Below are 21,377 nucleotides of genomic sequence, written 5' to 3'. Positions count from 1 at the left end.
CATCATTGTACCGTACATGGCAGATTACAGAGATTTTGGACAATTCAGAAAACAGCAAAAGAAAAAAGGCATCTAGTCGAGATCGAAAACAAGGATTTCTGCAGCGCGGTCACCGTCATTCTCAACTGTCAATGATGCTCCCTTCTTGCCGACGAAGATGTACGCGCCGTCTCCTTCCCGCAGCGTGAGCTCCGCGTCACTTCCCGGAGAGCTTATCCGCACACTCGCGCCCTCTGCCTTGCCCTCTTTGTACCCACTCCTCTGTATCACATGGATATACCCCTTCTTCCCCTCCAACGGCCGATCAAGCGTCTTCCCCACTCCCAAAATGGTCGCGTATAGCGTCAACGGGCTGTTCACAGGAGCCGGACCCTGCGCCTCGCGCTCGGCGAGCACACCCTGAGCACCCACGGGCGCGACGACCGTCGCCCACTTGTCCGTCTTGTCAGCGTCGGAGAAATGGCGTGTGAAGTATTTCGGCTGCAGGCGCGCTTTGGAGGGTAAAGACCAGATTTGAAGGAAGTGCACTTGTTTAGAGCCGTGAGCTTTTTCGGAGTGCGAGATGCCTGTGCCGGCGGAGGTCATTTGGAGGTCGCCACGTTTGAGCACTTCGGTGTTGCCCATGGAGTCTTTGCTGTACATGGAAGATATCGTGCGTGAGATATGTAAAATTAGAGAGGGAAAAGGCCACGTACTGCTCGAGTTCTCCTGAGACGACATATGAGAAGATCTCGAATTCGCGGTGGGAGTGTGTCCCGAATCCAGTGCGAGGAGCGACTCTGTCTTCGTTGATGACACGCAGGGGACCGAATAGCTCGTGTTGTCTATCTTGGTACCTGGGAAAGCACGTCAGAATGTAGAATATCTTGGATGCGAGATGCGACGTACATGGCAAAGGAGAATGTGTGGAAGGTCTTGAGCCAATCATGGTCTGCATGTCCACGCTCTTCACTTCTACGGGCGACAAATTTCATAGGACTCATGTCGACTACGGATTCGGAAGATAGGTTTCTGGTGGTAGCTGTAGTTTTGAGGTACTGGGCACGGAGGTTTGCTCTAGCAAGACGTAGAAGTGAAGACAGGTTGTCTGAAAACGATATTGGGGCCAAGTTGAGGTAAATGGCGATGCTTATATAGAGCGGGACGAGGGCGATGTGAAAGAGGAGTCGGGATTTGGGCAGCATGACTGAGACTGAATTGTATCCATTGGAATTATATGGCCGTTCGTAAGACAACAGTCAAATCGCTCCTTCGTGATCTCCCCGCCCTATTATCAAGCGAATTGCCTTTTATGGTCTTCCCGAACCCACGAGTGCCCACGCTCCCTCCACTTGGCGGTCTAGTCATGTGAGCCTTCGTCACCATCGTTGACAATGCAGTCGGCTTAGAGCATCGAGCATAGTGTACATATTGAGCATTAGACAATCACAATTTTGTCTAGAACACTGCTAGATAAGCAATATTGCAGCTAGTCTCTACCGAAGAGACTAAGCAGCGGGAGGCCTCTTTCTAGGATCCGTCGTTGGAGTGTACTTCTGGGCCACTGGTGCTGCTGGTTTGGGAGCCATAGCATTATTAATAACAAGAGCGCGCACGTTGGCAGCAAACTGCATCTAGAAGCAAATAAAATTGAGTGTCAAGCCTTAGACGCGTTTTTGTTTCTTACATCTTTCTTAAAGACATCGCAGAGTGGCTGCACCTGCCGCCAGGCCCAGCCATGCTCATCTAGGTATCGCTCCTGTCTGTTTTTGTCGGCCGTCAAGAAAAGGGCGACACGAAGCTTCATGTCTGGCGCTTTCCTATTGTAGTCAGCTGCCGTCAAGGGGAACGCTCTTGCTTCCTCTTGGCGCGCCTTTTCTTCTGCCTCCTCGATACGTTTTTTCTCTGCTGTCAATGCCAGGACTTCTGACAAATGAGCATAATGAAGCTGCTGATACCGATCTTCCCATTTAATTTGAAGACCTCGTCGTTCCATGTCGAAGAGTTCCTAGATACGTATCGGAGTCAAGCAACGATGGCAAAGAGATGCTAGGGTTACTGTTACTTACATCTATGGCCGCTCTTTCTGCTTCATAAACTTCTGGTCGTTGGGCAGTGTAGTCCCTGGAGGTATGCTGGCTCTGAATAGATTCCAGATATTCATTCACATTAAAGTCGTATAATCGTTGAAGATCGTTCTCATGCAAGACTTGTAAATCATCGATTTGTTTCTTCAATGATGCAGCATCGTCCTTTCGATTAAGCTCAGCCGCCATCGTTTCCAAACTAGAAAAAAGAGGGTATATAGCTACAGCACAGTGGTGTAGGAATGAGTGCACTCACTCTGGTACCTCTCTTTTCTGATGTTCCAAGAAGAATTCGAACTGCCGGTGCTTTTCGATTGCCTCCTCCTCATTCTTGTCTGTGATTTGCGCTGGGTCCGTGAACTGTGATAGAAACCCATTTTTCCCCGAATATTGAGGTTTGGGGAACCTGTATGTTCTCGTCTCAGGGTTCATGAATTCGTTAGGGTTGTAAAAAGTGAAGATCGTATTCAAGAAGTTTAGAAACTAGATGGTGGTGGTCATGATTCAAGCGTGATCGACCGCGAACTATTGATGCCTACGAGACAAAAGTACTGGTTAACCAGCAGGGAAAGAGAAAAAATTCTGCAGCATTGTATATTATCCCTTCTGGCCCCTTCCTTATCCAGACTTGATTAAAAGATGTAAATTTCGGGACCCTTTGTCAATCTGCCCAATGAAATTAATTTAGAATGCATCAAAACATCATGTTAGATCTTCGCGCGGTCTGCATTGAACTTTCGACACAACTCTACAACTTACTTCGTTCTGCATTACCGCCTGTACTCCAAACGGCCTCTCAAGGTCCTTTCACTTGCTTCAAAATAATGGGAAGGTATCAAAATAACACGAGGCGAACCGCAAGTTCGGCTGGTGGTACGCAAAAGCAAATGTGTAGTCACCCAGTATAGTCCACTCAATAATTCATGGCCTGGACACGCAGGTCGCTCACATCCCTCTTGTTGTCCTGCTCGATACCCATGGCCTTCAAATGTATTACAGACTCTTCTTCGATGCCAACAAATTCTTCACTGCTGTGGAAATGTTTCCAAGGAATACAACACACCCAATCAAAACAGCCTCATCCATGAACGAAATCATGATGAAAGCGTACCATTTGATTATCATGGGGAGTGGCTGGGACAGGCGCACTGTTCGGCCCATACTCGATGCAGGACGAGCTCGACGATTAGTATACGCTCCTTGCAGAACCCTGGCTGATGCTCTTGGGGTTTTCGTCAGACGGTGTGGGCGATAACTACTCCGAATTCAAACTGCGCTATGTCCTTAAATTTAGTGCAGGCGGTTCCACTGAACTGAACATGGGCTGATCACCTGAAACGAGTCGAAATGTGATACTCCAACTTTTGATCAGGTTGACTGTAATTGCCATCACAGGGAAAATACCATAAAGTTTGGACTGAGAGTGAAAGGGCTCCAGAACCACTCCCGTGGACGGGAAGGCCCACTTTCTTTTGAATCCGGTGTATCAACTTCATCCAACCACATTTGCTTCCTAGTGCAAGCTCCACATCTCCTTCCAGTTGTCGGCACCGGATGTCTGACTTGATAACCTTCGATGACATCGATACAGACCATCTAAAATATGAAGGGCATTGGCAACAAGGTAATTGGAATGCAAGCGATTTAGAACTATCGGGGACATTATCGTCGACGGACGAACTTGATGCCACTTTTACTTTCGTAAGTCTTCACTTGACATAGCCAGTGTTTTGATAGCTGACTTGCCGCCGTTCTCTCTGACAGGTATTTCCTGGTGCGTTTGCACAGCTCAGACGGGTTTTCAATGTGCATGGAGAACTGAAATGTTCGACTCACCATTGCAGAACCTGCCATTGCGTTCTACTACTTTGGACTTGCACCCTGCTGTGGTGGTCTATATGGGATCTGCCTTGACTGCGACCCTTTTAACCAAGTTTTTATACCATTCGCTCCCCCATTTTTTACCAATGACGAAAGACACAACCCTCCGGTATGCACACACCCAAACGTCCTTGTTGGTCGTAGCAACATAAATAATCTACTTACCCCGTCTTTTTGTCTTGTTTGATAGGTTCTTCTGTACTCAGTGACGTTTGACACCCCAGGGATACACACGATTACCATTATAAACCAACCTGACTTTCAATCCGACGGAAACACGTTGCTCACTATCGACAGAATTGTCCTCAAAGTCCCAGATCCTTCAACGACAGGATCTTCACCTACGTCTCCCTCCTCAACCTCCACACACGCCGCATCCCGGTCCTCTGTACCGGTTAACGCCATCGTCGGTGGCGTCATCGGCGCTCTAGTCACGATCGTCCTCGCCTTTTGGCTGTACATACGCCGACGGCGCGCGCGCCGAACCGACCACCTCACCGAATCCAGCAGGTCGCGCCCATTCTTCATACAGCCCCTTAGCCGAGGATTAAGCTTCTTGCTCCCATCGCGGGAGCTGACCACTGCCATGTCTGCCACAGCAACTAAAATCTTCGGGTGGGACTCCTCAGCGGCCGTAGGTAGCGCAGGCGCTTCCAGTCGTCGCACGCGCCGCGGGCGTGGAGCAGGCCACGCGGGGTTCAAGTCTAACTTCTTTCCCGACTCCACCCCATCCTCGCGCGTAGGAGACGAGGGCTCGTCGAGCTCCGCGTTGTTGCTGACCGTAGGACCCCGACGAGAGCGCGATGCCGGACCGGCCCCGGTCCTGGATGAGGAGGAGGAGGAGGCAGAGGAGGGTGTGCTGCCCCCGGACTATGGCGATGTGTTTGTACCGAGTCGTAACGCGTCGGCTATTGCTGGGGCGCAGCATCGAGGTAGGGGTGGAGGTGGTGTAGGAAGTAGAAGAAGTAGAGCATTTTCGGCATCTGTTGGACTTTTGCCAGTACGAAGGGAATCAGGTTAGAGTTGGATAATATCGAGGAGAAACGGGTCGAGGCACCAGTGCGCTGGATTATCCTCGTGTCTTCCTTTTCTGATATTTTTGCATCAATATATTTTATATGAAGGCAAAACCCTCTACGCTTCTGCATTAGCGCCAACTTTGTGAGCATAGGAAAAGCATAACAAATAAGCATCCTAGAGCTCATCCTGTGTTTCCATAGCGAGTAAAAAAATAAAAAGGTATCACATAAAGCTACAAAGTTTTAACAATACACGTGGTATCTAGTGTAATTCCAAGTCATATAAGGAGGTGCTGCGGATGTTTGGGGAAACTCACAAGCATCGTCGGATGATGATGAGTTTCACTCATAATGTTTGTGCTCGAGAGTTTTAAGTTCTGAGACGGAGATAATCGCATTTATATATATCTAAAATCTCTAGCTAGGTACGCATATTGCATGGCGGCCTAAATGTTTTGATAGACGGGCAAAACACTGGATAGGCGAGGTAAAAGCTAGTGAAAGAGCCTCAACCTGAGTGAAGAGTCGCGAAGTGGCTCCTAAATGTCGTGCCGAGGTTCTGCCGAATGATTGTGCTGACGAGCATGTGACCGTTACAGACTCGAGAGTCGACATTCATTTCAAAGCCTTACTACCATCTTGCTCTTTACATTCTATATCACCGCCTGCACCCCTCTCTATATCATGATCCCTTCACTTGATGCGTGATTTCTAAGTAGTTTCAGTCGGAAAATATCGAAATCAGAAAAGTGAATTTCAAGTTTATGTGGTGGTACGCGAAAACAATTACTTATAATCCATAGGATTCACGGCCGATCTGGATATGCACATTGCCCACGTCCGTCTCGGTGGCTTGATGGATGCTCCAGAACTTCACCATGTCTTCCAGAGGCTTTGTATATTTCAACAGATCCTTCACTGCTGTGGAAATATATCCTGCAATCGCCTATTCATAGGCCAATCATATCGAAAGCCCCATCCAGAAGCAAAAATGATGATGAAAACATGAATGCATACCTCCCGGTTATCATTCTGAATCTCTGCGGCAGGCGCATTAGCTGAAGGAGTCCCCGTCTAGGCTTAATCCGCAGAGAGGAATGAAGTCAAGTAGACCGAACATCTCGACAACGGTCTGTGCGACACGCACAATACTCGTTTGGATCGGCGTTCGCGGTTATGATTCCGCCCTGGCACCGTGATCAACTGATTTTAGAGGGCATACTCAGGCTGCAGCCTCTCACCTTGAATCTTTTCCATGATGTCCGGCCCACCAAACCTTCAGGTATTGCAGATAATGGGCAACTTTCTGGTAATACAACCATAGTTTCGAGGTAAATGCATTTTGTATTCGAACTGTCCTATGCCTCAAATTGGTGCAGCCGGTGTAGGGACTCAACTACGGGTTATTTACCTGCAACCTCGTTGATTTGTTGATTGTAGCGTCATCTTTTGATCATGGATGATGTCCGGAGCCCAAAATTATACACCGGTACATCACAGGGAATACCTTATACATAGCGAGCTGAGACTTGAAAACCTCCAGTACCGCGCTCTTGCAGAATCCACTGTATCAGCGAATAGCTCTCGTTCAAACTACATTCGCTTCATCCAAAGTTTAGTCCAAGTTCTCTGTCGGCACCGGATGTCTGGCTTCAGGAACGATACATTCGATGACCGTGACACTGAACATCTAAAGTATCAAGGGAGGAGCTGGTTTCTCGCAGGTTTTTGGAACGCAAGCAATGTTGGAACGACGGGGACACTCTCATCAACGAACGGCATTAATGACACTGTTACTTTTGTGAGTTTTTACTCGACATACCACCAAGATTTGCCTTGGTAGCTGACTCGACGCCGTTCTCTCTGACAGACGTTTCCTGGTGCGTTTGCACAGTTCAAACGGATCTTCAATGCTATCTGACGACTAAATTTTTGCATCTCATTATCGCAGAACCTGCTATTGCGTTCTACTACTTTGGAATTCCACGCTGTTGTGGTGGTCAATATGGGATTTGCATTGACTGCGACCCCAACAAACCAAACTTTAAAGCAATAAACGCAGTCAACCGCACGGACGACGGACACAACCCTCCGGTATGCTTAAGAATTCATTGAAACTTCGACTCAAACGTCATTTTTGGTCGTAGTAACATAATCAATCTACTGACATTGTCTTCTGTCTTGCTTGATAGATTGTTTTGTTTTCACAGAGGTTCGACACTCTAGGGGTGCACCAGATTATCATCAAAAACGAACCAGATCTTCGATTTTCTGGCGGAAGTTCGCAGCTCACTGTTGACAGAATTTTACTCGAAGTACCAGATCCTTCAGCAGGTTCATCGTCATCGTCATCATCATCTTCCTCCTCCTCCTCATCGTCAGCATCTTTATCTTCATTGACGTCCTTTTCCACCTCCACATCAAATGCATTATCACCATCCACATCCGCCGTAACCAGCACCTCGCCACCAGTCGGCGCTATCGTCGGCGGGATGCTAGGCGCACTTACATTTCTCTTCGTCATAATCACCTTCTGGGTATGCGCATGCGTCGACGGCGTGCGCATATGACCAGCAACCTCTCCGAGTACGCCTTCTCCAACCGCGGAGGGGGAGCCATAGGCAGCAACGGCGTTTCCCGCCCACACACCGTTGGGCAGCGGCGGCCTGCGTTCATTCTCCGGTTTTTGAGCTCCTTATCAAGCTCGCCGTCGGTACCACCCTCGAGCTTTGCCATGTCACGGATCCCAAATACAGCCTCTGCACGCAACCTTTCGCGCCACGCGCCCGCAGCGGAACCGCGACGAGAGCAGGATGCCGGGCGGGCATTGTTCATGGAGGAGGCAGAGGCGGGTGGGTTGCCTCCGGCTTATGATGATGTGGTTGCGCCGAATCGGTGGGTGTCGGCGGCGCAGCAACGGGGAGGAGGGGAAGGAAGCGCGGGGGTTGGAGGGAGCGGAGGATGGATTAGGTTATCAGCCTTTGGTGGGTTTTCACGTATACGAGAAAAAATGTAGGCCTCAGTAACGATATGCCGAGGAGGAAGGAGTGTGGTGCTGGCGATGGAAGTAGCAGTGAGCTGGATTATATACCTAAGGAAATATCTCGTCTTCTTTTTATTTTGGGTCTCTTGTATGGTTGTTATCATATTAATTTACATGTGGGTGAACTCGGATATAATGGTCAGAATATCGCCATTAAAAGTATACATTAGCATTGAGAACATTTTGGTATGCGAAGTGGCAGAAAAAAAATCTACAGGTGACTGGGACGAAGTGGCTCTGCGGTGGGTCTGGGCTCATTCACAAAGAATGCTTGGAGCATAGCACTGCGTCCAGTTCCATCACCCTGAAGGAAACTGTGTCAGTATCAAAGCTCCAAATGACGGAGAAGGAAGCTCACAATTAGCCAGTTGGGATACCCAGGATCAAACGGAGATGCATTATCCAAGTACTGAATTTGCTCTTTCGTCAAAGAAATATCCAGAGCCTCCACATTCGCGAGCAAATGCTCAACCTTCCGCCCGCCAATTACAGGGAACACATATGGCGTCTTCTGCATCACGTACGCAATCGCCACTACAAGGCATCACAGACGTCAGATTCCATTATATAACTTTTTGGAGGCGATAGCTAAGCGTACCTGAGGTGATGCTTTTTGCGCCAACTTCAGCTGCAACGTTTTCAAGCGCTTTGCAGATCGCTTTCTCTCTGTCTGTTCGTTCCCAGTTCGGGTCAAAGACTGTACGGCCGTGCTCGCCATTAGCGCGACGTCTTTCTTCTTCCTCATCTGTGCGAATCTTTCCTCCACCGAGGACGCCATACGGAGCGAGTGCCATTCCTATGAACAGTGATACTTGAGTGAATAGTCCGTGACCTGGCGGAGTTGATATTACCTTCAGATCGTGCCATTGGAATGATATCTCTTTCGAAAGAACGATCCAAGATATTCCAGTAGCCTTGATAGATCACGAAAGGCGTAAGCCCATGATCGCGAGCGTATTGATTAGCCTTGGAAACAACCCATGCCGGAGTATTTGAAACACCCTATAATAAACAATGTCAGTACACCGAGTCCAGCCTTGGGATAGAGAAGCATGACATACGAGGTACAAAACCTTTCCTTGCACGATAAGGGTATGCATAGCCTTCATCACTTCCTCGAAGCTGGTGTCCCAGTCCCAGAAGTGAAGGTAGAAGAGATCGATGTACGACGTGCGCAATTTCTTCAGAGATGCTTCCACCGAAATGTGCATGGATTTTGCACTGTTGCCAGAGTACAGCGCAGCTTGCTTGATTGCACCTGTCCTATTCTTCGTGTTGTTGGAATACTAAGCAGATAAATTTTAGTATTATGTTGATTAAAAAAGAAATTTGGTGTACCTTGGTTGCGATGAAGAGCTGATCGCGGATTCCTCGAGACTCTGCCCATTCGCCGATGAACATTTCCGAAGTCTCATCTTGACTGAAAATGATGTTAAAGTCAGTAAGAACGATGATCGACAAACTGTAAATCTTACTAGAAGTTGGCTGTGTCGATGAAGTTTCCTCCGTTGTCAAAGAACGCGTCGAGGAGCTTGAAGCTGGAAATTTTATCCATGCTTCCCATCCCAAGCTCGCTCCATTTATCGCCAATACTCATAGCGCCGAGCTGCAAAGGCGAGACATGCACACCAGCCGTCGCCGAAAGTACGCGATAACGTCCAAGGCCAGTCACAGGCTGTACTGGTGTATCAAAGAGAGATTTCGCTGATTCCATTATTATTGGAGAGAGATTGAAGGCAACAGGAATTTGAGTGGGTGTTTAGATATGGATTGTAGAGGTTGTACCCAGACCATTTTATACTTTTCTTGAAATTCATACCTCGGTAGGATGACATTGGAATACATGAGTGAATGTTTCAACTCAGGGCCCTACGATGCGACTCCCGAGCGCTTCTTGTTGAAGAGCGGTAGGATGACGTGTTGAAGGATGACCAAATGTTGCCGCCTGTGGTCTTACGTCATAAGCAAACATGTCCTCCCTTGCCCTATTGGGACGATTAGACACATCGACTCGGACTGCTTTCAATTATTGTTCATAACCGGCAAGTCAATCGCAGTAGCCGTCTACACTTATAGCGCAGTTTTGCTGACGATATTTGGATCAGTCTTTTTGATGTTCAGAGGCTATCTGGGTTTTTGACCTTACTGACAGGTCAATTGTGATAGACGTTGCACAGTTTGATTTAGAGACCGGAACGCGCTTTTGAATGAGCATAGAGTATGCATATATAAGAACATAAGATTGAAGTGTAGCATCAGATGATTTCCCCTTCCAGACGTGTTCGACATTTGTTGGTTTATTATTGGCGTTGAGTACTAGATAGTGAGTGGGCCGAACATGACACCTTATCAATGATGGTCAGACATGGTGAAAGCGGAACCGATGTTATTGAGACCATTTTTCGATACTGCTGATTCATGATATCATGTTGGCGAAGATCATGGCGTCGTTGTAGTGGTTGGTTTTGGCGACATGTGAATGTGACGAGTTACCTAGATCTCATCGAGGTCCAATTCGCTGGAAGAAGGTGGAACGATTTGGATATGAATTTCTGAGTAAAGAGATGCGTCTGAACCCGACCGGGAAGCCCTAAGAGGCAGTGGTATCGCAGGTAATCGACTCTCCTTAGATTGGTTCGCCACGGAGTAGGTTGTATAGGTTTCTGCAGCCTGTTTGACGGAGATTACGCAGTTAGTTTTGTATATACGAATTGAGTCGGATTGGCATGTGGTATGTTACTTACCGAGAATCGGTGCGTTGTACACTGCTGTCCATTGGGATGCAAAGGCTTTGTACGATGGCTTCTGAAGGGGGCCACTATGATTGTTTTTAGAGCGCTAAGCGAAGAGGAAAAACTCGCGGTGGACTGGTTATGTGGTTTTTTGGACGGTTTCTTGAAGTGGTTCAGTAGGTTCTTGAAGAAACCAGGTTTTACTTTTGCGCTTTCATTTATCGCCGAAGTTGGCAACATGATGGTGGTTAGGAGGATGAGATGAAAGTATGGCCACCTCGAGGCTTCAGTGGTATTAAAGAGCGTACAACGTGTCCGTTCATTGGTGGGGACGTTGACATCGAGAGTTGGGTACGTTGGACAGGGGGCCACCGGTTGCGAGTTCCCTCAACTAGGTGATGATCTGAGCCATGGTTGTGTTGCGGTATCAAGTCCATTTTTTCCTAGAGGCCATGAAGCATGCAAAACGACCGGTTGACAAAATAGTGAACGTGTTGTGGATCCGTATACGACATGTGTGCACCACAAACGCCTGGCACGCTTGCAATAGAGTTGCTGACAATCTCTAAGAGCGATTATGATTTCCTGGATAAGCCTATAATTTGTCGCGTAGATTTCGAAAGTTCTGGATGCGAACCAGTATAGAGGAAAGTGTTGCTGACATTGTGGTTCGGGATCAAGCTTGATGACCCAAAATAACGGGCGGACAAGTGATACGGGCCTGGCTAGATGCTGGGTTCACCACAATCCACCACCATTGCCCCTTCATTTCTCCACATCTATTTTTTGGATTCATTGGATTTTTGCTTGTCGTATTCCGGGGGACATCGTTGGCATTAGAGGGATCCGATAACATTCCTCGTCTGAGAAACTGGTCCAGCAAAGGTTTTGAACGCAAAACATACTCTTCTTACGTAGAACGTCATAGACTATGTCCAAAAGAGAGAACGAATTCCCTGCAACATCCATAAGCCGTTCGACGGGTGCTCGACTGCAAGCACAACCCCCTGCATCCCCCGCACACGAAGCACATCCACTTCTTTCTCCAGGGCCATCCTCTCCAACGCCATCGGAGCAAGGACACGCCGTTTCAGGAAGCGGCGCCACACTCAGCGTCAATGGTGGCCCTCGATATGTCCCTTACACGCCTCGCCAGCGCGTAACTGCGACCTCAGCCACCACAGGCATGACAGTTCACCCACATTCACCGCAACAGCATCAGGGAGATGCTACTAGCAAACTGCAGCTCATGCATCTGAAGGCAGCCGCGCAAGCGATAGGTTTGGATAGTGGAACTCTGGGCTGGACGATACTGGAGAAGTTGGTAGTCGATGTAGAGACCTCGGACGAATGGTTGGACATTTGGCAAGCAATTACCAGTGGCAAGGTACGATCAACCCACTGGTTGCAACAGTATATTCAATTTGTTGTAGGCAACGCTTCTTTTGCCCTTGGAATCTACGTTCTCAAATTTCAAAATCACTCCCGATTTTCTGAAAGATCATATCGTGTTATGCGAGGGTTCATCCCGAAAAAGTCTACCCATTGTAACTCTATCTGGCCTTCGTGGAACTCTAGACGGGTGTGTTCTCTTCACAGAACGTATCGCGCACTGGTACTCAATGAATTTCCCCTAGTGAAGTGCTGACCCTCCGTTCCACCATCAATACCACCTCGAAACTATTTCAAGATCTTCTCAATCCTGCAACAAGAGCATCTGCTCTTGCTTGTCTTCCCCCGCTACCTGTGCCACTATCTGACGTGATACCACCTGTACCATACCCCCAATATCACATTCCCCATTATTCACCTGCTTTACATTTGCCGCCAAGATCCCAAGCGTCAAGTAAACCCCCGCTTCCTCCAAGACCAGCTGGTCGGCTTGGTTCTTCGACCACCAATTCTGTCCCATCACGGATAACCAACCCCTTTGCCTCTCTCTTCGGTTCAAAACCTTCGACTCCCGCACCTTCATCCCCGCCTTCTTCTTTGCACAGTCTCGACTCGACAATCGACCCCAATGCGTCCTTTGAGATCCCAGCCTTTACGATAGGACGTAAAATTGTCAGAAAGGATCTCGCGAAAGAGATCAACAAGTCGTTGAAGAATGAGTTGAAAGCCGGGCTAGCATCTACGGCGTCGTTAGGAAATATCCCTGTCCCAAGCTGGGTGGCTGAAAGGGTGCATGATATGACGGCCGATTGGTATCCGTTTATCAAAAGTTCTTCGGGATCTTCAAAGAGCAATAAAGACTCTTCCGGCAACGGGCATGGATATATTGTCAATCCTATAGAAGAAAGCCCTGACGATGCTGCGGAAAGACTGCAAGACTTTTATCTCGAGCTGGAGCAGGATATGAGGGCGGGTGGCACACCGTTTATTCCACGGCGGCGAGAAAAAGAAGGAGAGGCGGAGGCGGAGGATGAGAAAGACAGGGAGAAACGCGAAAACGATCGTATGGAAAGCGAAACCCGAGTTCGTGAGGTCATGGAGGCAGTCGAACGCATTATCACGTCGCTTTTCTATGATCGGTATGTATTCCTCCATTGCTATGTAAATAAAGAACTGACTTTTCTTCCAGTTTGTTTATGCAATCTACCACCGATGATGCATCGCATGATGAAGCTCTTACCAGTCGTGTGGCAGCTCTCAATATGTTGGATCTGGGTCTCGGTCATCTTGGGATTGAAGTTGGAGATGCTGTAAACGAACCAGAGCTTGACGCAGTTGTCAAAGCATGTGGAGAATGTAAGCCAGCTGAAATCACTTTACTGTAGCGCAAGCATTTACAATTATGCAGTGCTCAGTCAGTTGGATACGTGTAGAAGTCCTGGTGACAAATCTGCTCTCCTAGTAGCAGCTCATAGAGTTGTTGTCGGTGCGTGTTTTGTACTTTCTAACGACGATGCATCTAAAAAACCTGTCTGCAGACGGATTGTCCAGACTGCCTCCCATTCGCCTGATATCTGAGCATGACGCTGATCAAGATGTGGATGAAGATCCACAAACTGCCAGGCCTACAAAAAAGTTTGAAAATAGCGAAGATGGACAGGCAGAAACCATTGATAAATCATCTTGTACCGATGCTCAGAGCGCCAATAAGCCAGCCATCGATGCACAAGGGCGAGAGGATGCCAACATCCAGTCTTCGCCTGATAACTCATCTTCGGCACCTGATATCCCAACTGCCCCTTCGAAAGTCAAATCTCCTCCTCCGCCTCTGCCACTTGACTCTCCTGCGCCTCCACCGGTCCCTGTAATATCTCAGCTGCAACGGCCAACTCCTCCAAAAGAACCTACGCCAGTATCTGGCGATGTTCTTTTGCCAATGATCATTTTTTCTGTTGTCAAAGCAAATCCTCCACATCTAGTCTCGAATTTGCTATTTACACAGAGATTCAGGAATCAGTCTGTTGGTGGCGAGGAGAGCTATTGCCTTATCAATTTAATGGCTGTCGCTGAATTCTTAGAGAATGTGGATATGGCTGGGTTAGGACTCGGCGACAGCGACAAGGTCATGAGGTTGGTTTTTTTGCATTCATTCATTTATTTCATTGCTTTTAATTCACACTTCACTCTTCAGCACCGCGGACCTTACTCCAATACCATTGACACGTAGTCCGGTCACTTCTGAAACTCCTCTCGAACCACTCGACGGCGGTCAAGGGCTACGTGGACGAGTAGGACAACAAGTCGATGCCATCGCCGATTCAGCCAACAAAGTGATTAGCGGTGTGGTCGACTCGTCGTTCGGTATCCTGCGCTCGTTCATGCCTGCCGGTGTGGACCCAAAGTCGCCTGCCAGTGGCCGTCTGACACCTGGCACGCCTGGGTCCAGACCAGCTGGATTTGGTCTGTTGCGACGCGAGAGCGGGTTTTCGATTGCAAGTTTGGCTGCTTCTCTGCCCATCACCGGACGATCTAGGTCAAATACGGGTGCCGAAGAGTCAGGACAGCAACTCGTTACCGTTTCCAGACCGTCGTCTGTACGATCTCGAGCCTCTTTGCGAATCAAGGTGGGAGGAGAGGACAGCCAGGATGAAGCCAGCGACTCCTCCAGTGCTACCTCCAACGAAGATGATAGTGAGGTCGATGGCGAAGAAGAAGGGGCCGAGTATGAGGACGACGATGAGCAAGGACATACCGGCGTGGGTGATGCACGGAGCATACGAAGTTTCGAAAGCATGTTAAGTGCAAGCAAAGAAAAATCCAAGATGTCCCGTGCGAGGAAAAGTTTGTCAGACCGACTGGCATCTGTTTCCGCTCTGGCCGGTCGAAAGGTATGCGATCCCACTATTTGTTAACATATAACCTTTGTTTACTTCATTCACAGGGGGGTTCGCCACCGCCTGAGTCACGAAGGTCATCTTTACTTCACCCACAGCCTTCCGTTGCAAGACCTGTCAGCCCTGTATCTTCCAGAGCTGCATCGCCTATACCATTGCGACTACCGCCTCCAAAACAGAGGTTCCTGGAATGTAACCCAGATGACTTACGTCTCTCGGAAGTCGGAGAGCTGCTGCGGGAATATCGCCGGTTAGTAGAAGGCATTCGGACTGTTGGAGGCTTTGACGAGTAGATTTGTTCTGTCTTTTTATATTTCTCTGTACATATAGAAGTTATATTGGATGTTTATACGGGGTTTATTCTACGCCTATACTATACATGGTAGGATTTAATTTCACTTGCGCACCCCCGCTTGGACCCACCTTGGGGCCATGGATTCCGTGACGCATGCAGTTAGCATCCGTGTGATGCTTATCAGATATGCCAGACTTGGCGGACATTTACAGTAAGATTAGATTGGATTCTGTATGTCACTGTTCTTGCCCATGCACCGTCCGGAATCATGATGGCGTTATGGAGCGTAAAAGGGCTTTATAAGGCTCCAGTTCGGACTGCGCTTCCATCATCCCAACTACGACATTCGTCGCCCAATCTCTTTCGATCACTCACACAAACAGCCAAAGGATCTCAACACACTATGTCTGGAGCGTAAGTGGTCCGGTTCTACGACACGATCTTGAGACGATCGTGCATCCGTGAAACGATAGGGGGCTAATTATTTGCGCTGCAACTTTAGACCTTACATTGTTGTCTTCAAGGACGATGTCACCAAGGAGCAGATTGATCAATATGTCAAGGAGGTACAGCAAGCCGGTGCGTTTCCTAGCATTCATATTCGTGTTTTCTCGGGGTGCTGAATCACCTTTTTATTCAGGGGGTGAACTCAAAACACGCTTTGACGAAGATGGAGGGATTCTTAATGTAAGCCAGCCAATCCATTCCATGATTATCGAAAGAATATAACATTCGGACCTGCATTCAGGGATTCGCTGCTAAGATTCCCGACTCTTACCTCCAGAGTCTTCAGAGCTTCACCGACGTAATTTCATACATCGGTGCGTTTGATTGATGATTTTATATCCATGTCACGTCTCATTGATAAGCAAATTACAGAACCAGATGGTGTTGTCACCACTCAGTGAAGGGCGATATCGATATCTAAACATTACAACGGACGAAATGCGAAGCACTATGATATTGTATAAGTTAGGAATGGACATTGTAACTACGTCATTGAAGATTTAACGAGGCTATACCCTCATCCATATGGGAAAGCGTCATGGCATACAATATCAGAACAAATCATCTTTATTGTGGAGAGGAGACGTTTGATCTCTGAGCAAAGTCTAGAATGTTTGGTGCAGAATCATCATCCGTGTTCAATGTCCGAACTGTGTGCCCTGGCCCTTCCTGGTTTCGCGGTGCAGATTCTGAAACCAGTGGCGACCGGAAAGTGACATGGGCACTCGCAGGTGTTGCAAGAGGCGAGAGTGTGTTCACGTCAGGGGATGTACCATTTGCATCTGCACTGGTCATGCCTGTAGGTAAAGAAGTGGGAGATGAGGTAGAAACAGTGGGTCTTGTACGTCTTCGGCGCCCAGAGGTGGAATTAGAACCAACCGGTGGGCGATCCGTCGGTATGCTGGTGCTCGGACTGCTATGATCTGGGATTGGGCCAGCATTATGTTGTGTGTTTGTCCGAGTTACGCTGTCCATATCCGACGAGGACGTGGATTGTCCAAGTCGGGTCGAAGGATTCGGAGTACTGTAATCCCACTCGTTGCTGTAGTTCCATGCGTTTGTCGAACTGCGTCGCTGGTTGTTTTGATGGGTCCAATCATCGCTATCTGTGCGTCGGGGGCCGCTGCTTTGTCCAGAGTGTAAGTTATTAGGTATGAAAAATTGTTCGTCATAAGATTCAGCTGGACTCGAGCTGGGAGTTTCGAGGGGAGGAATAAATGGTGTAGAAGATACCGGAGGGATAACGGGTGGAATTGTAGGCGAAGGCGGATAAGAAGGAACAGCAGGGGGATAATACCCATAGGAAGGGAAGCCAACGGGAGGAATAAAGGGTGTATAAGGTGCAGAGGGTTGATAAGCAGGGATGTTAGCAGAGGGAATGTATGGCATATACTGTCCAGAAGGGGGCAATCGCGTAGGTGTTGCATACGGAGTACTTCCTTGGAAGGGATAGCCAAAAGTCTGGGGAACGAATCCAGTGGGTAAGGGACCGCCTGGTTGCTGAACATATGGTGTGTAATATTCGGGTGCTAATCCGGGAGGTAGGGGCGTTGTACCAGGTCTGATGTATGGTGTATGGTAATAGGACGACGGGTACTGCTGGCTGGGTATATATTGCCCGCCCTGGCTTTGCAGACCATATTTTTCCACAATCCAATTATCAACCCTCTTTTTCCAGGCTTTATCCATGGCAGACCCATATCGACTGAAAGTGCTCAGAATAAGTCCGCCATAAATTATGCCCAGACCTAAAACTGAACTGATGACAATGCGGACAGTGAGAAGTGCGGTCTTTGATGTGACTATAGGATTTGAATCGCTTTGCGAGCTTGTTCGCCAGACAAACGACATGGTGCATGCAATGTACAAAATGATTGACCTGAAGAACATAGTTAAATGCTGACGAATGAGTCAATAGATAAAAACATACCAGGTTAACCAAATGGCTGGCATGGCCAACAATACCCACACATTCCACCAAATCACGGTTTTAGTTTTCTTGGCTTCCTATAAAACGCTAAACATGTGCTCTGAGTAAGTAAGAAAACGATGGACGCACCAGTGCCCATTCAGCTGCTTTATAAGTTTTACGCATAGTCCCGAATCTTATAATATACATGCATCCAAAAAGAAGACTGATCAAAGCGCAGATCAAAGACGCAATTGCAGTATATCTCGTAATAGGATCATCCGCTGCGGTGTCGATTTGTAGGATGGTCAGGATCGCACTATGTGTGAAAGCCATGAGCTAACATCCAGTAAAAAAAATAAAACAAAAAAAGAACTAACGACAAAAGAAGCACCGATATGATGTTGAACGTTTTCCATTCCCTCATCACTGAATCGATGAACCCTTCCCAAGTCGATTTTAGCCGAGTATATGGCAGCGGCATGTTCGACGATTCAAAGATTTGCAAGTCAACTGGTCCTTTCGCTGTCGAAGCAGTCTCAAGCGCCATTTTCTTGATTTCAGGAAGCGTCAGATCGGCTTCCTCAAAAATGCGGGCAACGCGACTGAAATAAAGGGATGGCAGACGAAGTAAAAAGTGTAGATAGACCTGTCTTGGTACCGTTCCGGTGACAAAATTGACGACCAATTTAGTCATGTCAATTGAAGGTTCCTTCGAATATCGTATAACCATGGGCACAGGAGGTGGAGGCAGGATATAAGGAGCGACAAAAGGAGGCTGTATGGGGTTGGGTGCAAATTGTGGCTTTGTGCTGAGTGGTTTGCTCTCATTGAAGGGCCAGCGGAAGAAATTCTTCGCTCTTGTCCAGACAGAAGGTTTGAGGGTTATGTCAGGTACATACGGAACAGACGCTGACGGTAGCGATGGCATGGTCCACGATGAAAAAGAGGACTTGGCAGGAGAAGATGGTTCAGGTTTAGATATAGATTCTGAAGATGAGTGGTTCGAAGCATGTTCAGGAGCAGACAAGTCTGGGGGATCAGGCCTGGTCGCATTATACCAACGTGGTGGAACAATTAAAGGAATTTGAGGAATAGGCATCGTTATTGTAGATTTCGATGGAACTGGGAGAGGTGAAGGAGTTCGCGTAGGCTTCGCTGAGTTCGGAGAATTTTCTTCATTATCCCCTCCTATACTTGCCATGATATGTTCATTAATTGAACTAAGGCGTTCATCTTCTGATGAACGAGCTGGAATAGAAGTTGGTATCCCATCAATTTCATTACGATTTGGCGTTGGCGAATCTAAGGGCAGTGTGCTGACCAAAGGTTCTTCGTTAGGTTGGATTGGAGATAATTCATTGTCTAAAGAGACTACGTCTTCCGGCGCATCCTCCTTTGGACTGGTTTGTACGGATACGGAAGCATGCTGCGCAGGTGAGGGCATTATACTATGATCGTGATTAGTTTTCTCCCCAACGTTGGGTACTTCCGACAAATTAGGTAACGGAGAATGACGATTAGAGGGGATTATTTGGGGAATATGAGGCACTGGCATCGGACCCGTTGTTTCGAGGGAACTACCAAGCCTAGGTGGCAGTATTTGGGGTATCTGAGGCTCTGGCATTTTTATGTTGGCTTTGGAAGAACTTCCCAGGTCGCTTTCATTGCCCCGGGTCTGTGTCGCTGAAGGTGAATAATCTGCTTCATACTCTGAGCCCCATCCAGATGGTGAAGGTATTGCTGGGGTACTGTAGGAGGTAGAGTATGGGGTAGAAGGTGTACGACCAGGGTAAGTGCCCCAACTAGATATCCTTGATGATGGATCGTCATTGGCTTTGGTCTTCGTCATCGCCAGCGGCGTAGGCCAGCCTGACTCATATGTTTGAACAGTGGGAAGCGAAGTATACCCTAATGACGGAGTTGTTAGATATCCAGTGTATTTTGACGAGTTCCTCTCATCTTCCTCCTGACCTAAAGCCGGCGTCGGTGGATGCTGAGTATTTATATTAAAATTTGAACCGTAAGTAGACCTCCGTTGTTTACCAGATTCGGATGCCGTCCTCCACGCTGGCGATGCGTACGAGCCTGATGCAGCCGGTAATCCCCAACCTCCATCTTGTTCCAAAGGATACGCCATATTTCCCGGCGTATCGGAGACGCGTCCATTTGGCCATCCGTACGACGCGACTTGAGGCCCATATATTGGGGCAAAACCCTGTACAATAGAACTTTTATTCTGAGCTGGGCCGGGCGTTTCGATTTCGTCGAATGATGCAATATCCTTTCCCGTCTTCGTGGGAAGAGCCGTAGGCCGACTCGAGCTTCCTGGCCTGTCCTGAGGGCGTCCACCAGCATATGCATAAGCACTAGCTTGAGTCGGATGTCCCAGACTGGTGTTTGCCGGTGCATAATAGCCCAAACGCGGAGGACCGGGCATTTCGACCTCGTCAAACGATGAAATTTCCTTTGCGCCCTGTGTTGATTTCTGTGGATGGTATGGGTCCGACGCGACAAACGCGTCTTCTTTTGTCTCTGTGACCGGCTGCATTGGGTATGGATTGATGGGAACGATTGGAGTAGTGTTGGAATTCGATTCTTGTTGTTGTGCTGTGGGCAATCCGGGCTGTATGATCCTCCCTGGCGTCATAGTCGGCCTCATTGAATCCGGAAGTGTATGGTATGATTGTGGAACTGATTGCGAGGGTGTCATTGGTTGCAATGCGTGCATCGGAGTCGAAGGGTAAGAAACTGGAGGGGCGGGTAAAGAATTCCCTCGCTTGGGCTGCATCATGGGTGTGGAAAGGTTTTGATATGCAATAGACATCGGGGACGCATACATCTGAAGGTGCATGTCAGGAAAATAGCCTTGCCAACTTGAAGGTGCTGGATCATTGGAATTGGCACCGATGGCTGGAGAAGTCGTTGGAATATTGAATTGACCTGGATACATTGTGGAACTATTTCCATATGCCGGCGACATATGGCGAGACTGGTTTTCAACTCGATTTGTTTGATCGTTGGTGGTGTTCTGGGGAATTCCGTTACTCGTCGTATGGCTGTTGGAATGCATTGGACTTTCCCCTGCCCCAGACACAAGTGCATTTCCATTCCGTAGTGAGGAAGAAGTTGTCCTACGGCGAGACTGTGAACGCGATCGTGGGCCGAATTGTCGAGACTCAATATTCCTTTCAGAACCCTCTACCGTTCCATTATCATTGGACATCGTTCGAATAGACATCGCGTGGTAACCAAATGCAGTTTATTGACCAAGAAGAGGTTGTCAGCCGAGGGGATTGAGGAAAACTTGCTCTGGATCCAGTAGACGCGCGCCTGAGAGATGGTCGGTCAAAGGAGAGCGCTGGTCGGATGCTATAGTACTTGATTGCCTAGATGATGGGTATCACTCCAGTAAGTTCATACTTCCGCTATCTAGCGGAGGCAGTGTACTATATAATTAGTGGCTGTGAAAATAGACATACCTGCCCTCAACCCTCAACTGTGTTTACAGTATAGCTTCATGAGAATCAGGAACCTCGTCAATTTGCCCTGTAGACGTTTGAAGAATCATGAGCAAGGCATGTACTCGACTATTGAACATTTTGGACTTTGGCTTGAATCTAAATTCAAAGCTATGCC

General features: G+C 48.1%; 9 protein-coding genes across 9 annotated transcripts; 4 read left to right on the top strand and 5 right to left on the bottom strand.

Annotated features, from left to right (window-relative positions):
• Positions 1-72: 72 nt before the first annotated feature.
• JR316_0008436 (Putative quercetin 2,3-dioxygenase) lies at positions 73-1,184 on the bottom strand (the record flags this gene model as incomplete). Its single annotated transcript, XM_047894151.1, has 3 exons — positions 73-634; positions 696-836; positions 889-1,184. 3 exons carry the CDS (start codon positions 1,182-1,184, stop codon positions 73-75), a joined length of 999 nt encoding a protein of 332 aa, XP_047747466.1.
• Positions 1,185-1,487: 303 nt separating this feature from the next.
• On the bottom strand, positions 1,488-2,498 carry JR316_0008435 (uncharacterized protein; the record flags this gene model as incomplete). Its single annotated transcript, XM_047894150.1, has 4 exons — positions 1,488-1,613; positions 1,667-1,987; positions 2,049-2,265; positions 2,323-2,498. 4 exons carry the CDS (start codon positions 2,496-2,498, stop codon positions 1,488-1,490), a joined length of 840 nt encoding a protein of 279 aa, XP_047747465.1.
• Positions 2,499-3,620: 1,122 nt separating this feature from the next.
• JR316_0008434 (uncharacterized protein) lies at positions 3,621-4,968 on the top strand (the record flags this gene model as incomplete). The annotated part of the gene is made up of 2 exons (XM_047894149.1): positions 3,621-3,767; positions 4,138-4,968. 2 exons carry the CDS (start codon positions 3,621-3,623, stop codon positions 4,966-4,968), a joined length of 978 nt encoding a protein of 325 aa, XP_047747464.1.
• A 1,640-nt stretch (positions 4,969-6,608) lies between these two features.
• JR316_0008433 (uncharacterized protein) lies at positions 6,609-7,022 on the top strand (the record flags this gene model as incomplete). The annotated part of the gene is made up of 2 exons (XM_047894148.1): positions 6,609-6,767; positions 6,918-7,022. The coding sequence occupies 2 exons, from the start codon at positions 6,609-6,611 to the stop codon at positions 7,020-7,022; spliced, it is 264 nt and encodes an 87-aa protein (XP_047747463.1).
• A 104-nt stretch (positions 7,023-7,126) lies between these two features.
• On the bottom strand, positions 7,127-7,801 carry JR316_0008432 (uncharacterized protein; the record flags this gene model as incomplete). Its single annotated transcript, XM_047894147.1, has 3 exons — positions 7,127-7,188; positions 7,286-7,470; positions 7,545-7,801. 3 exons carry the CDS (start codon positions 7,799-7,801, stop codon positions 7,127-7,129), a joined length of 504 nt encoding a protein of 167 aa, XP_047747462.1.
• A 419-nt stretch (positions 7,802-8,220) lies between these two features.
• Positions 8,221-9,723, bottom strand: JR316_0008431 (Aryl-alcohol dehydrogenase [NADP(+)]; the record flags this gene model as incomplete). Its single annotated transcript, XM_047894146.1, has 7 exons — positions 8,221-8,313; positions 8,368-8,543; positions 8,608-8,805; positions 8,861-9,011; positions 9,071-9,295; positions 9,348-9,429; positions 9,485-9,723. The coding sequence occupies 7 exons, from the start codon at positions 9,721-9,723 to the stop codon at positions 8,221-8,223; spliced, it is 1,164 nt and encodes a 387-aa protein (XP_047747461.1).
• A 1,949-nt stretch (positions 9,724-11,672) lies between these two features.
• Positions 11,673-15,320, top strand: JR316_0008430 (Vacuolar protein sorting-associated protein 9A; the record flags this gene model as incomplete). The annotated part of the gene is made up of 8 exons (XM_047894145.1): positions 11,673-12,128; positions 12,175-12,323; positions 12,379-13,272; positions 13,323-13,489; positions 13,542-13,619; positions 13,672-14,263; positions 14,325-15,021; positions 15,075-15,320. The coding sequence occupies 8 exons, from the start codon at positions 11,673-11,675 to the stop codon at positions 15,318-15,320; spliced, it is 3,279 nt and encodes a 1,092-aa protein (XP_047747460.1).
• A 405-nt stretch (positions 15,321-15,725) lies between these two features.
• On the top strand, positions 15,726-16,230 carry JR316_0008429 (Serine proteinase inhibitor IA-1; the record flags this gene model as incomplete). Its single annotated transcript, XM_047894144.1, has 5 exons — positions 15,726-15,736; positions 15,825-15,901; positions 15,963-16,009; positions 16,071-16,143; positions 16,202-16,230. 5 exons carry the CDS (start codon positions 15,726-15,728, stop codon positions 16,228-16,230), a joined length of 237 nt encoding a protein of 78 aa, XP_047747459.1.
• Positions 16,231-16,396: 166 nt separating this feature from the next.
• Positions 16,397-20,691, bottom strand: JR316_0008428 (uncharacterized protein; the record flags this gene model as incomplete). Its single annotated transcript, XM_047894143.1, has 4 exons — positions 16,397-17,708; positions 17,760-17,836; positions 17,889-18,077; positions 18,133-20,691. The coding sequence occupies 4 exons, from the start codon at positions 20,689-20,691 to the stop codon at positions 16,397-16,399; spliced, it is 4,137 nt and encodes a 1,378-aa protein (XP_047747458.1).
• Positions 20,692-21,377: the final 686 nt, after the last annotated feature.

The sequence above is a fragment of the Psilocybe cubensis genome, chromosome 7 (assembly GCF_017499595.1).
Source record: "Psilocybe cubensis strain MGC-MH-2018 chromosome 7, whole genome shotgun sequence".
Taxonomy (NCBI): Eukaryota; Fungi; Basidiomycota; class Agaricomycetes; order Agaricales; family Agrocybaceae; genus Psilocybe; species Psilocybe cubensis.
The sequence above is the reverse complement of the archived record's forward strand: the minus strand, read 5'-3'. Positions and strand labels throughout refer to the sequence as shown.